Below are 14,658 nucleotides of genomic sequence, written 5' to 3' on the forward strand. Positions count from 1 at the left end.
TTTCCCTAACATCCCAGGCGTTACTGCCATTCCCCAGAACAACCTCTCCCCATTCTACGGGTAGAATTTGATAACTGAACATAGCATTGAATCTGAACATAGCATGGCAGGCACAGACACACACACAGACACACACACACTGCTCATTGCAGATACATACTGCTTCCCCCTCACTGCACACTGTACATACTCACTGCACACCAGGGCCGGATTCAGATGAAGAGAGGCCCTAAGCTATTTCACTAGTGAGGCTCCTCCTCCCAATCCGCCACCCCACGACTACAAGATCATGACTACCCGACAGTGACAGGGTGACACTTTTAGATGGAGATGGGATGGAGTAGCAAGATGGATTCAACAGTGGCTGAATGGGAGATGCCAAAGAGTAATGGTGGGTGGTTGTTTGTCAGGTTGGAGGCCAGTGACTAGTGGGGTGCCACAGGGATCTGTGTTGGGTCCACTGTTGTTTGTCATGTACATCAATGATCTGGATGATGGTGTGGTAAATTGGATTAGTAAGTATGCAGATAATACTAAGATAGGTGGGGCTGTGGATAATGAAGTAGATTTTCAAAGTCTACATAGAGATTTATGCCAGTTGGAAGAGTGGGCTGAAAGATGGCAGATGGAGTTTAATGCTGATAAGTGTGAGGTGCTACATCTTGGCAGGACAAATCAAAATAGGACGTACTTGGTAAATGGTAGGGAATTGAAGAATGCAGGTGAACAGAGGGATCTGGGAATGACTGCACAGTTCCCTGAAAGTGGAATCTCATGTAGATAGGGTGGTAAAGAAAGCTTTTGGTGTGCTGGCCTTTATAAATCAGAGCATTGAGTATAGAAGTTGGGATGTAATGTTAAAATTGTACAAGGCATTGGTGAGGCCAATTCTGGAGTATGGTGTACAATTTTGGTTGCCTAATTATAGGAAGGATGTCAACAAAATAGAGAGAGTACAGAGGAGATTTACTAGAATATTGCCTGGGTTTCAGCAACTAAGTTACAGAGAAAGGTTGAACAAGTTAGGGCTTTATTCTTTGGAGCGCAGAAGGTTTAGGGGGGACTTGATAGAGGTCTTTAAAATGATGAGAGGGATAGACAGAGTTGACGTGGATAAGTAGGGAAGTAGGGAAGATTCAAACAAGGGGACATGACTTGAGAATTAAGGGACTGAACGTTTAGGGGTAACATGAGGGGGAACTTCTTTACTCAGAGAGTGGTGGCTGTGTGGAATGAGCTTCCAGTGAAGGTGGTGGAGGCAGGTTTGTTTTTATCATTTAAAAATAAATTGGATAGTTATATGGACGGAAAAGGAATGGAGGGTTATGGTCTGAGCGCAGGTATATGGGACTAGGGGAGAATACGCGTTCGGCACGGACTAGAAGGGTCGAGATGGCCTGTTTCCGTGCTGTAATTGTTATATGGTTATATATGGTTACTGTATGTTGTCATTAAACAGTTGGTTTTAAAATACATATTGGATTCACCACGGAGCGGGCGATGTCACTGTTTGAAGCTCTGGAGTGTTGGGCCTGTGGCAGGGATGGGGGTTGGGGCTGGAGAAAGGCAGGTGAGTGGACTGAGGCCGAGGCGATGTCTGGTGGAGGGGTGGTGGGTGGTCGGGGTAGGGGGGTATGAGGACTGTAGTGTGGGCGGGGAAGAGCTGGGGTCACATGGTTTGAGGGGAATGGGGACGACCCAGTGGAACAGCCACTGAGATTACCAGTGTTGGGGGGGGGTGGGGCTAGCACTTGGACCCAGCGCAGCCAAACCCAGGTGAATGGAAGTCTGCAGCATAGAAACTTCAGGCCCAGGCTGCAGGTAAAGCGACTGCTGTGGGCTGCTGAAGGGCGGTGGAGTGGCCAGGGTCAGCGGGCAAAGAGTGCGAGGTCCCGGAGGGCAGATGGTCGGTGAGGTAGCGAGGTGAGCAGGCTCCCCCTAGATCTCGAGGCCCTAAGCTTAAGCTTGTCTAGTTTATACGTAAATCTGGCCCTGCTGCACACACACTCTATGCTCTCAGAGCCTTTTGTAGATGAAATGCTCTCAGCTCTTCCTTGACACCCTGCGGTGTGAATCAGATTGGGAATGAAGATTAGGGAAATTGGGTGGAAGTGAAGCTTTCTCTCAACATTCCTGGCCAAACTTGCCTACAAACCCACTGAGGACTGGATTGCTCCTGGAGCCACCTCTTCCTATTAGCTCTTTCATTCTCCACCTCCACTCACAACCAGTGGCCGGGTGACAGAGGTCGATCTCATTCACCACTTGGGTCTCTGATTATCTTTGTATATTACCTTCTGTCCTTTGCTGTTTCTCATGCATGTTATCTATAGGGTTGGCACTCCCAGCGTGCCTGTCCGCACTCCTCGTTGAACCACGGTCTTTTAAGCAATCATCTCCCTCTAAACCTCCTCAGTATCACTTGAGTCAATCTTCTGACAAAAGGTCAAGAAAGCAATTAGGAGGAAAAAAATAGGAATGAAATGCAGCTGAAGACAGACACAAAATGCTGAAGTAACTCAGCGGGACAGGCAACATCTCTGGAGAGAAGGAATGGGTGACTTTTCAAATCTTGACCCTTCTTCAGACAAGGGACCTTCTGCAGTCCCTTCCTACACAATGAAATGTAGCTGGCAGGCAATGTAAAGGAAAATCCTGATAGATTTGACAGGTATATCGAGGTGGCTTAGGGATGAATAGATCCCCTTAAAGACCAGCATGGCTGTCGTTATGTAGAACAAGAGATGGGGGAGAATAAATAAAGACTTTTCCGATTTTACTGAGAAGATCATTGAAGATAAATTGAGGCATATGAGTTGTGATGTTTTCGATCAGATATGGATTATCTGTGAGGAAATATTGACGGTTTTCAAACGTATTAAGGTGAACATTTCCCCAGAGCCTGACCAAGTACATCTTCGGACCTTGGGGAAGTTAGGGTGGAATTTGTGGAGGCCCCTGTAGATATATTTGCATCATCGTTACCCACAGGTGAAGTTCTGGAAAATTAGTGGCTGATGTTTTACCATTATTTAAGAATGGCAGTAAGGATAAGCTAGGGGACTACAGGCCGGTGAGCCTGGCATCAATGGTAAATAGGATTTTAAAGGGAATTCTGTGAGAAAGGATCTACAAGCACTTGGCATAGGCATGGACTGACTAGGGTTAATTAACTTGGCTTTGTGTATGGAAAATCATATCTCACAAATCTGATAATTTTTTGAAGAGGTCACCAAGAGGATTGCCGTAGCAAAGCCTTTGATGATGTCATAGAAAATAGAAACATAGAAAATAGGTGCAGGAGTAGGCCATTCGGACCTTCGAGCCTGCACCGCCATTCAATATGATCATGGCTGATCATCCAACTCAGTATCCTGTACCTGCCTTCTCTCCATACCCACTGATCCCTTCAGCCACAAGGGCCACATCTAACTCCCTCTTAAATATAGCCAATGAACTGGCCTCAACTACCTTCTGTGGCAGAGAATTCCAGAGACTCACTACTCTCTGTGTGAAAAATGTTTTCCTCATCTCGGTCCTAAAAGATTTCCCCCTTATCCTTAAACTGTGACACCTTGTTCTGGACTTCTCCAACATTGGGAACAATCTTCCTGCATCTAGCCTGTCCAACCCCTTAAGAATGCTGTAAGTTTCTATAAGATCCCCCCTCAATCTTCTAAATTCTAGCGAGTACAAGCCAAGTCTATCCAGTCTTTCTTCATATGAAAGTCCTGACATCCCAGGAATTAGTCTGGTGAACCTTCTCTGTACTCCCTCTATGGCAAGAATGTCTTTCCTCAGATTAGGTTGTCCTGCATTGTAAACCGGTAAAGGTTATATCACATGTAATCCAAGGCAAGCTAGCAAACTGACTGAAACTTGACTTGGAAGAAGGACTCAAAATGTAGTTGTGAAGAGTTGTTTTTCAATGGGAGGCTTTGACTACAGAAGCAAATACAATTTCAAAAGTTGTTTGGAGAGATATATGGATAGGAAGTGTTTAATGGGCTGTGGGCCAAATGTAGGAAAATGGGACTAGCCCAAAATGCCAACTCAGTCAGCATAAACATAGAGCAGACCATCACAGAACAGGCCATTCAGCCTACAATGCCTGTGCCGACTCAGTCAGCATGAATAAACCAGACCAGCCCAGCACACAAAAATGTCTGGGCCGAGAATGATGCCAAGTTAAACTAATCTCCTCTGCCTGCATATAATCCATATCCATACGCTGAATATCCATGCGCCTATCTACAAGTCTGTTAAACATCACTATCTTATATGTCTCCACCCCCACCCTTAGTATGCCTTCCAGGCACCCACCACCAGTATAACAATTGCCTTGCACATCTCCTTTAAACTTTTTCCCTCTGACTTAAAAACTAGGCCATCTAGTATTTGACATTTTCACCCTGGGTGAAAAGATTCTGATTTGTCTACCCCATGTGTGCCTCTCATAATCGTATATACTTCCATCAGGTCACCCCTCAGCCTCTGTCACTCCAGAAAAGGCCCGTTTCCCTGTTCCATGACGCCCAGTCTATACTAGTTATCAGACACCCATCTACACTATTTGCTCAACACTCAGCCCATAGCCTTGTATGTTGTGGTGTTTCACACATCAAATTAAGATGTGCAAGTGCCTTCCCCCAACAGCCTCCACAGGAAATGCAACACAATTTCAGCAGCTTAGTGCTGGCTCGTGGTTTGTACAAGATTGGCAGCATTACTGGCGGCAGCTCTGTGAGCAGACTGAGAAGACCCAACAAGCAACATCCTTTCCTCAGCAGCGCACTGAAAACTGGAACACCTGGCTGAAAACCTTGGCAGAAGCAGGTCCATTAAATGAACTATAAAAAAATGACAGTTAGACAAAAACTCAGCGGGTGACGCAACATCTATGGAGAGAAAAAATAGTCGCCGTTTCGGGTTAAGCCCCTTCTTCAGACTGAAGTATCGAGTCTCGACCCAAAACATCACCTATTCCTTCTGCCTAACCCGCTGAATTTCTCCAGCATTTTTTTCTACCTTCGATTTTTCCAGCGTCTGCAGTTCCTTCTTAAACATAGAAAAAATGGCTGACTATTTGCCTCCAAAAATAAAGTTTGATAAAATCCCACATTGTAGGCTGATCCAGAGGATGAAGAGCACGGGGTTAATAGTGAGCTACCATATGGGTTCAGTACCAACATAGTGAAAGAAGACAGAGAGTTGCGGTGGAAGGAAACTATTCAGGCTGGAGGTCTGTGACCAGTGGGGTTCGGCAGGGATCTGTGCTGGGACCTCTGCTGTTGGTGATATATATAAATGACCTGGATGTAAACATATACGGGTTGGTTAGTAAGTTTGCAGATTACACCAGCAATCTGGTTGTTGTAAGAAGGAACTGCTGATGTTGGAACAATCGAAGGTAGACAAAAATGCTGGAGAAACTCAGCGGGAGGCAGCATCTATGGAGCGAAGGAATGGGTGACGTCGAGACCCTGCTTCAGGCTGATGAGGGGATGGGGGGGGGGGGGGGGGGCGTGTGGGAAGAAGAAAGGAAGAAGGGGAGACAGTGCAGTGGGCTGTGGGAGAGCTGGGAAGGGGAGGGGAAAGAGGGAGAAAGCAAGGACTACCTGAAATTGGAGAAGTCAATGTTCATACCGCTGGGGTGTAAACTACCCAAGCAAAATATGACATGCTGCTCCTCGAATTTACGGTGGGACTCACTCTGGCCATGGAGGAGGCCCAGGACAGAAAGGCCAGATTCGGAACGGGAGGGGGAGTTGAAGTACTGAGCCACTGGGAGGTCAGGTTGGTTATTGCAAACTGAGCGGAGGTGCTGGGCTACATTTGGTCTCACCGATGTAGAGCAGCTGACATGTAGAGCAGCGGATACAATAGATGAGGTTGGAGGAGGTGCAGGTGAACCTCTGCTGCACCTGGAAAGACTGCTTGGGTACTTGAATGGAGTCATGGTTGGAGGTAAAGTGGCTAATGTAGCATTTCCTGCGGTTGCAAGGGAAAGTACCAGGGGAGAGGGTGGTTTGGGTGGGAAGGGAAGAATTGACCAGGGGATTACGGAGCGAGCAGTCTCTGCGGAAATCCGACAGAGGAGATAGGAAGATGTGGCCAGAGGGGGGATCCTGTTGGAGGTGGCGAAAATGTTGGAGGATTATCTGTTGTATGTGACGGCTGGTAGGGTGGACGCTGAGGACAAGGGGGACTCTGTCCTTGTTACGAGTGGGGGGGATGGAAAGGGAGACGAGGCAGCCTACAGAGAGGAAGTCCTGAAGTTGACAACCTGGTGCTCAGAAAACAATCTGGCTCTGAACACCAGGAAAACAAAAGAGCTCATTGTCGACTTCAGGAGGCACATCACCGACTTAGTCCCCCTACACATCAACGACGAGTGTGTGGAGAGGGTCAACACCTTCCGGTTTCTCGGCGTCCACATCGCTGCTGATATCTCCTGGACAGACAACATGACAGCGGTCATCAAGAAGGCTCAGCAGCGGCTGCACTTCCTGAGGGTCCTCAGGAAGCACAACCTGGACTCTAACCTGCTGCTGACCTTCTACCGCTCGTCCATCGAGAGCCTGCTGACATACTGCATTACAGCATGGTATGGCAGCTGCACCATGGCAGACAGGGAGAGGCTTCAGAGGGTAACTAGGACAGCGCAGAAGATCATTGGCTGCCCTCTCCCCTCCCTGATGGACATCTACACCTCCCGCTGCATTAGCAGGGCAAAGAAGATCATCAAAGACAGCTCCCATCCTGCGTTTGGACTGTTCGACCTGCTGCCCTCTGGAAGGCGCTATAGGTGCATCAAATCCAGGACAAATAGACTCAGGAATAGTTGCTTTCCGAGAATTATAACTACTATTAATTCAAATTCACACATGCACTGACTACACTGCCCAACACGGACTTCCATCTGTATATATGTATATATGTATGTAGCGCCGCAGAAATTGTGCACCTATCCCCCCCCATCCCCCCCCCCTTCTCCCTTCTGTTTTTTGTTTTTCTGTTTCTTGTTTTTTGTGCTAAATTGTATGTATGCACTGAGTACGAGCAGCTTTCAGTTTCACTGTACATGTATAGTGACAATAAATGGCATATCGTATCATACGCACACACACACACACAACACACACACACGACCTAATCCGCGAGTTAAGAAGAGTGCCTTCGACCTTGAAGCTCGAGGGCGCTCGCCTGGAAAACCTCGAGCTGGATCCACCGACCGCACACACACACACACACACAAACACATCGCAAAGGTGGGGGCCAGGGAAAGTGGGAAGCGCTGTCAGAAATTCATACCCGCAAAGAGAAAGACGGCTGCACAGTAACGGTAAGTCCTTTAGAGAGCGTGGAGAGGAGTGGTGAGAAGGGGGGGGGGGGGAGAAGAGGGGGGAAGGGAGAAGGGGTGGAGACACTTTTAAGAAGCCAGGCAACGTTTAATAACGTTTAGCGGGCATTTTACCTACCGGTTGGTTTTCCTTGGTCCTGAAAACTCCAATGAGCCAATCAAAATGCCCGGACGGTGAAGGAGATTGCCTACGGTTGCCCTCCACTGCCTGTAACTAAATAGCGACCCAACTACGAGTTTAAAAGAACCATGCCGACCAAATCCAACACGCTGAAAATTTTTCCGTGACCTAGCTGAGGCCACGAGTATTCGGGAACTTCCCTCGATCATGAAGGAGAGTTCCAGTGACCTCCTAGGATCATGTGTCGACCATGCTGCGAGTTTGAGTCATGGGTAAACTCGCCTGAACTTGCGTATTGGGTCGCCGCAGTGGGACAGCCCCTCTACAGGGTATAGAATAGACCCTGGTGCGAGCCTCATCTATAGTCGAAGAGGGAACCCCCATTCCCTGAGGGATCTAGGAACACCTCATCCTGGGTGCAGGTGCGGCGTAGATGGAAGAATTGGGGGATACGGGATAGAGTCCTTACAGGAGGCGGGGTGGGAGTGTACTCCAGATAGCCGTGGGAGTCAATGGGTTTATAGTAGATGTCGGTCAGTAGTCTGTCACCTGCGATGGAGAAAGTGAGGTCTAGAAACGGTAGGGAGATGTCGGAAATGGTTCAGGTGAATTTGAGTGCTGGATGGAAGTTCATGGTGAAATGGATGGTCAGTGAGTTCTGCATGGGTGTGGGAGGTAGCACCAATGCAGTTATCGATGTAGCGGAGGTAGAATTCAGGGATAGGGCCACGGTACGCCTCAAACAAGATTGTTCAATGTACCCTACAAAGAGGCAGGCATAGCTGGGGCCCATGTGTGTGCCCATAGCTAGGCCTTGGATTTGGAAGAAATGGGAGGAGTCACACGAAAAGTTGGTGAGGGTAAGTACCAGCTCCACTAGGTGGAGGAGAGTATCAGTAGAAACTGAGGGCTTTAAGACTGTCCATGATTTTGGGGGTCGCGGACTGGGAGAAAGGCTTTCAAAGCATACGATGGGATGTAGATCAGCTACAAAAAGAGGCAGAGAAATGGCGGATGGAGTCTAATGTGAGCAAATGTGAGGTGTTGCACATTGGGAGGTCAAATACGAGGAGAAAATATCAAATTAATTCCATAACCCTTAACAGCATTGATGTTCAGACGGATCTTGGGTTCCAAGTCCATAATTCCCTGAAAGTGCAACACAAGTCAAAGTGGTAAAGAAAGCATATGGTTTGCTTGCCTTCATAGGTCAGGTCATTGAGAGTCAGGTTCCATGGATCCCAGCAGATTCCATCCCAATGAAGGAGGGTTGGAAGAGGGTTTCTGGACAGCTGAAACACTTATTGCCTATGGTGAAGACTTGACCATCAGGGAGCTCGTAGCTTTTCTCCAAGGATGAGGAGGAGCTGGCCGTCTGCATTTCAGATTCAAAATCTAGGGCCACATAGGAGAGCTTCTCCTTGATGTCACGGACAATCTCCCTCTCGGCCGTGGTCGTCAAGGAGTACCCACGCTCGGTCAGGATCTTCATCAGGTAGTCAGTGAGATCCCGGCCAGCCAGGTCCAGACGCAGGATGGCGTGTGGCAAGGCGTAGCCTTCGTAGATGGGCACAGTGTGACTCACACCGTCCCCAGAGTCCATCACAATGCCAGTGGTGCGGCCAGAGGCATACAAGGACAGCACAGCTTGAATGGCAACGTACATGGCTGGGGTGTTGAAGGTCTCAAACATGATCTGGGTCATCTTCTCCCGGTTGGCTTTGGGATTGAGTGGAGCCTCTGTGAGGAGGACAGGGTGCTCCTCTGGGGCCACTCGCAGCTCGTTGTAGAAGGTGTGATGCCAGATCTTCTCCATGTCATCCCAGTTGGTCACAATCCCGTGTTCAATTGGGTATTTCAGGGTCAGGATGCCCCTCTTGCTCTGGGCTTCATCCCCAACGTAGCTGTCTTTCTGACCCATTCCCACCATCACACCCTGGAATTGAGAAATTGGATGAATTTACAATGAAGAATCAGGTAAGCATGTTTTTTAAAGGCCAGATGACCTTGTGCTCCCACTCCCATTGCCCTTGCATAGCAACAGTTAGTAAACCAAACCTGCTACATTTGTGATGAGTGCCTGAATCATGCTGCCGGGGGTGGTGGTGGAGGCAGATATGACAGTGACGTTGAACAGACATGGCCCATAATGTCTGTGCCGAATGTGATGCCCAGACCAATCCTTTATGAGCCTGCATGGAATCATAGGGACTAGAGGGATATGGATCACATGCAGGCTCATAAAGGATTGGTCTTGGCATCACATTCGGCACAGACATTATGGGCCGAAGGACCTGTTCTTGTGCTGTTCTGTTTAATGTTCTATGTACAGTGAAAAACTTTATTTTGCTTGCGATCCAAACATATCAGATATACTATACATAAATATAATCAAGTGCATCTCAAGCATAATAGATAGAGCAAAGGGGAAGAGAGAGTGCAGTATATAATTCTCAGCATTGCTGTGCATCAGTTTTATAGGCAATGAATGTCTACAATGGGTTAGAGGTGAATTTGGCATTACCATAGATTGTGGAAGGGTCATTCAGAAACCTGATAACAGTGGGTGAAAAGCTGTAGATATGTACGTGCGACTAAGATGGTGTAGCCATTCCAGAAACCTGGTTAACATTGGCAGCTTAACGTTCCAGGGTACAGATGCTTCGGGAGTGATAGAGGTGGGGTTAAAAGAGAAGGAGATGTTGCTTTATTGAGTGAGGATGTCACTGCAGTGATCGGAGATGACATTACTGATTTTTTTTCCATTGAGGCTACACGTGTGGAGCTGAGGAACAAAAATAGGAATGATCACATTGTTGGATCATACAGGCCCCCAAATAGTCAGCAGGAATTAGAAGAGCAAATATGCCAGGAGATTGCAGGCAGCTGCAGGACTACTAAGGTTGCTATAATAAGGGATTTTAACTTTCCCAATATTGACTGTGAATGGCACAGTGGAAATAGTTTAGATGGAGCAGAATTTGCCAATGTGTTCAGGAAAGTTTGCTCAGGCAATATGTTGGGGCCCCTAAATGGGAGAGGGAGATGCTTGATCTTCTCTTAGGGAATTGGGAGGGACAAATGGATGAAGCATTCGTGAATGAGCCTTTTGGATCAGTGACCATTGTTCTGTTAGGTTTAATATAGTAATGGCAGCATGGAGTAAATGAGGTGCTTGAGGAGTATAAAGAATGTAAAAAGAATCTTAAGAAAGAAATTAGCAAGGCTAAAAGAAGGTATGAGGTTGATTTGGCAAGTAAGGTGAAAGTAAATCCAAAGGGTTTCTACAGCTATATTAATAGCAAAAGGATAACGAGGGATAAAAATTGGTCCATTAGAGAGTCAGAGTGGACAGCTATCTGCAGAGTCAAAAGAGATGGGGGAGATATTGAACAATTTATTTTCTTCGGTATTCTCCAAGGAGAAGGATATTGAATTATGTGAGGTAAGGGAAACAAGTAGAGTAGCTATGGAAACTATGAGGATCAAAGAAGAGGAAGTACTGACATTTTTGAAAATGGGTTACCAAGTCTCCAGGTCCTGACAGGATATTCCCTAGGACATTGAGGGAAGTTAGCGAAGAAATAGCAGGGGCTATGACAGAAATATTTCAAATGTCATTAGAAATGGGAATGGTGCCGGAGGATTGCCGTACTGCGCATGTTGTTCCATTGTTTAAAAAGGGTTCTAAGAGTAAACCTAGCAATTATAGACTTGTTAGTTTGACATCAGTGGTGGGCAAATTAATGGTAAGGATACTTAGAGATAATATATATAATCATCTGGAAAAACATGGTCTGATTAGGAACAGTCAACATGGATTTGTGCCTGGAAGGTCATGTTTGACAAACTTCTTGAATTTTTTGAAGAGGTTACTAGGGAAATTGATGAGGGTAAAGCGGTGGATGTTGTCTATATGGACTTCAGTAAGGCCTTTGACAAGGTTCCACATGGAAGGTTGGTTAAGAAGGTTCAATTGTTGGGTATTAATAGGGGAGTAGCAAGATGGATTCAACAGTGGCAGATTGGGAGATGCCAGAGAGTAATGGTGGATGGCTGTTTGTCAGGTTGGAGGTCGGTGACTAGTGGGGTGCCACAGGGATCTGTGTTGGGTCCACTGTTGTTTGTCATATACATCAATGATCTGGATGATGATGTGGTAAATTGGATTAGAAAGTATGCAGATGATACTAAGATAGGTGGTGTTGTGGATAATGAAGTAGATTTTCAAAGTCTGCAGAGAGATTTAGGCCATTTGGAAGAGTGGGCTGAAAGATGGCAGATGGAGTTTAATGCTGATAAGTATGAGGTGCTACATCTTGGCAGGACAAATCAAAATAGGACGTACATGGTAAATGGTAGCAAATTGAGGAATGCAGTTGAACAGAGGGATCTAGGAATAATTGTGCATAGTTCTCTGAAGGTGGAATTTCATGTAGATAGGGTGGTAAAGAAAGCTTTTGGTGTGCTGTCCTTTATAAATCAGAGCATTGAGTATAGAAGTTGGGATGTAATGTTAAAATTGTACAAGGCATGGGTGAAGCCAATTCTGGAGTATGGTGTACAGTTCTCGTCGCAAAATTATAGGAAAGATGTCAACAAAATAGAGAGAGTACAGAGGAGATTTACTAGAATGTTGCCTGGGTTTCAGCACCTAAGTTACAGAGAAAGGTTGAACAAGATAGGTCTTTATTCTTTGGGAGCGCAGAAGGTTAAGGGGGGACTTGATAGAGGTCTTTAAAATTATGAGAGGGATAGACAGAGTTGACATGGATAAGCTTTTTCCATTGAGAGTAGGGAAGATTCAAACAAGAGGACATGACTTGAGAATTAAGGGACAGAAGTTTAGGGGTAACATGAGGGGGACTTCTTTATTCAGAGAGTGGTAGCTGTGTGGAATGAGCTTCCAGTGGAAGTGGTGGAGGCAGGTTCGATTTTATCATTTAAAATAAATTGGATAGGTATATGGACGGGAAAGGTATGGAGGGTTATGGTCTGAGTGCAGGTAGATGGGACTAGGGGAAAATAAGTGTTTGGCTCGGACTAGAAGGGCCGAGATGGCCTGTTTCCGTGCTGTAATTGTTATATGGTTATATGGATAGAGGCAGGGCTGGCCCACCAGTCACAATTCTGAATTTGGCAAGGCCAACTTTGAAGGGTATTGGACAGGGACTCGTTTAAGTTGATTGGAGAAAGTTATTTGAAGGAAAAGGGAAGCTGGAAAGCAGGATGTTTGAAAAAAATGTGCAGGTGCGGAGTTAACAACAGGAATCTCAGCACTTGTGCAAGACCAAACCATTCACTGTCAAATACCTGGGATTTCTGTTGAAGCCCATGGCAGGTATCAACTTGCAGTCTCATTCCTTTCAGAGTTTCAAAGTCATTGCGATGCAGGAAGGGAAGTGCCCAGCATGAATTAGAGACAGCAGGGAGAATAATAAGTGCAAGGCAGGCTCAATGGGAGTGGCAGAGAAGAAAAACAGACAAGTTTGGGCACAGTGGTTGCTGCAGGAGAGATGAATTAGCACAAAGCATGGAACTCCCAGTAAGAGAAGGCAGGACTCGGGTGTGGTCAGGTTTCCCTCCAGCCTCCCTGAACGCGACCAGTTCAGCTCTCCAGAGACTCTGATCTCCAACTTCCACAAGCAGGAGAGAAAGGGGATACTGACTCAGATAGCACACACTGATTGGCACCTACACAGCACAAACATCAAGAGATGGGCTGCAACTGAGCAGAACAAACCAGGAAATGAGGAAGGAGGGCGTCCAGCAGAAAACAGCTGGAGGACTCACCTGGTGTCGAGGCCGCCCCACGATGGAGGGGAACACAGCTCTGTGGGCGTCATCCCCTGCAAAGCCAGCCTTGCACATCCCGGAGCAATTGTCCACCACCAGTGCGGCAACATCATCTTCAGACATGGGTTACAGTGAGTGGGGAGTGACTGAAATGGAAAGAAAACCCATTAACACAAACTCAGAGTACAGACACAAACCATGTCAGTGCAATTCAAATTAAGCCTCATTTGTTTGTGTAAATTCCTAATTAGAGATTCCGACTAAACCTGTTGCTCAAGAGTTAGCCCAGAACCATTGCTTGCATATTAAGCCACAATCACTGCCAGTCACAGAGAGCTGACTCAATTCCATTCCTTTTGCAAGAGACAAACTCTGCTGACCCAACCCTTCTCTGTACTACCTTAGGACTGCCAGCCAATGAGGATCAGCAGGATTCCGTTCGGTTCAGTTTTGTTTATTGTCACGTGTGCCGAGGTGCAGTGAAAAGCTTTTATCTGTGCCAACCAGTCAGCAGAAAGACAATACATGAGGGCCATCAACCAGGGCTGCACCAGGAATGTCAGTCATTTATTAGTTCTTTTATCCAACAATACTCTCTGACTAACACATTTTTCCACTTTCCATTCAGATTTTAATGATAATGCCTGTTCCAAAACTACTACTCAATTTATCTATGGAAGTGCATGCCTATCTTTCTCTCGTTCATTCTTTCTTTCTCTCTATCTCTCTCCCTCCACTTTCCTCCAACTGTTTCTCTCCACCTGAAGCCATATCCCAGGCGTTGCCGCCATTGGTCAGATTCCAGCTTTGTCCCGTTCTGCGGCTGGAATTTGACAAAGCCACCAGTCTGCACATTGCATTCACATTCCACTGCAGTACACACTGCTCATTGCAGATACGCACGCACTGGTTCCTCCTCACTGCCTGCACATGCTCACTGCACACTGAACATCCTAACGGCACACACAGCTTCTGCTCACAGAGCCTTTTGTCGATTAAATGCGCTCAGCTCTTCCTCGATGTGTATCAAATTTATTTTGTGGTGTGAATAATAATTTGGCTGGAGATTGAGAATGTCTGGAGGAGTTGATCCTCTCAATACTCCTGGCCAAACATGGCTGCAAATCCACTGAGGACAGGATTGCTCCTGACTCTTTCTCTTCCTGTTATCTATTTCATTGTTCGCCTCCACTCGCAAACAGTGACCGGGTGACAGAGATTGATCTCATTCACCGCTTTCATCTACGATTATCTTGTCTGTTGCCTTCTGTCCTTTGTTGTTTCTCATGCACACTAAAGATCCTATAGCAAGCAAGATAGAACGCAACGAAAAAGACGTAGTACGGTCGTGGGCAGATTCATGGGTAATTTTAGGCCC

General features: G+C 46.6%; 1 protein-coding gene across 1 annotated transcript; it reads right to left on the bottom strand.

Annotated features, from left to right (window-relative positions):
* Positions 1-8,694: 8,694 nt before the first annotated feature.
* Positions 8,695-13,432, bottom strand: LOC129696406 (uncharacterized). The gene is made up of 2 exons (XM_055634269.1): positions 13,278-13,432; positions 8,695-9,420 (listed from the first exon to the last, which is right to left on the bottom strand). The coding sequence occupies exons 1-2, from the start codon at positions 13,401-13,403 to the stop codon at positions 8,710-8,712; spliced, it is 837 nt and encodes a 278-aa protein (XP_055490244.1). The 5' UTR covers positions 13,404-13,432; the 3' UTR covers positions 8,695-8,709.
* Between the last annotated feature and the right edge of the window lie 1,226 nt (positions 13,433-14,658).

Source organism: Leucoraja erinacea, chromosome 4, assembly GCF_028641065.1.
Source record: "Leucoraja erinacea ecotype New England chromosome 4, Leri_hhj_1, whole genome shotgun sequence".
Taxonomy (NCBI): domain Eukaryota; kingdom Metazoa; phylum Chordata; class Chondrichthyes; order Rajiformes; family Rajidae; genus Leucoraja; species Leucoraja erinaceus.

Coding starts and splice junctions, on each gene's coding strand:
- LOC129696406 (XM_055634269.1), bottom strand. CDS start 13,403: ATGTCTGAAGATGATGTTGCCGCACTGGTGGTGGACAATTGCTCCGGG. Junction 9,421..13,277: donor TGGGGCGGCCTCGACACCAG/GTGAGTCCTCCA, acceptor TCTCAATTCCAG/GGTGTGATGGTGGGAATGGG.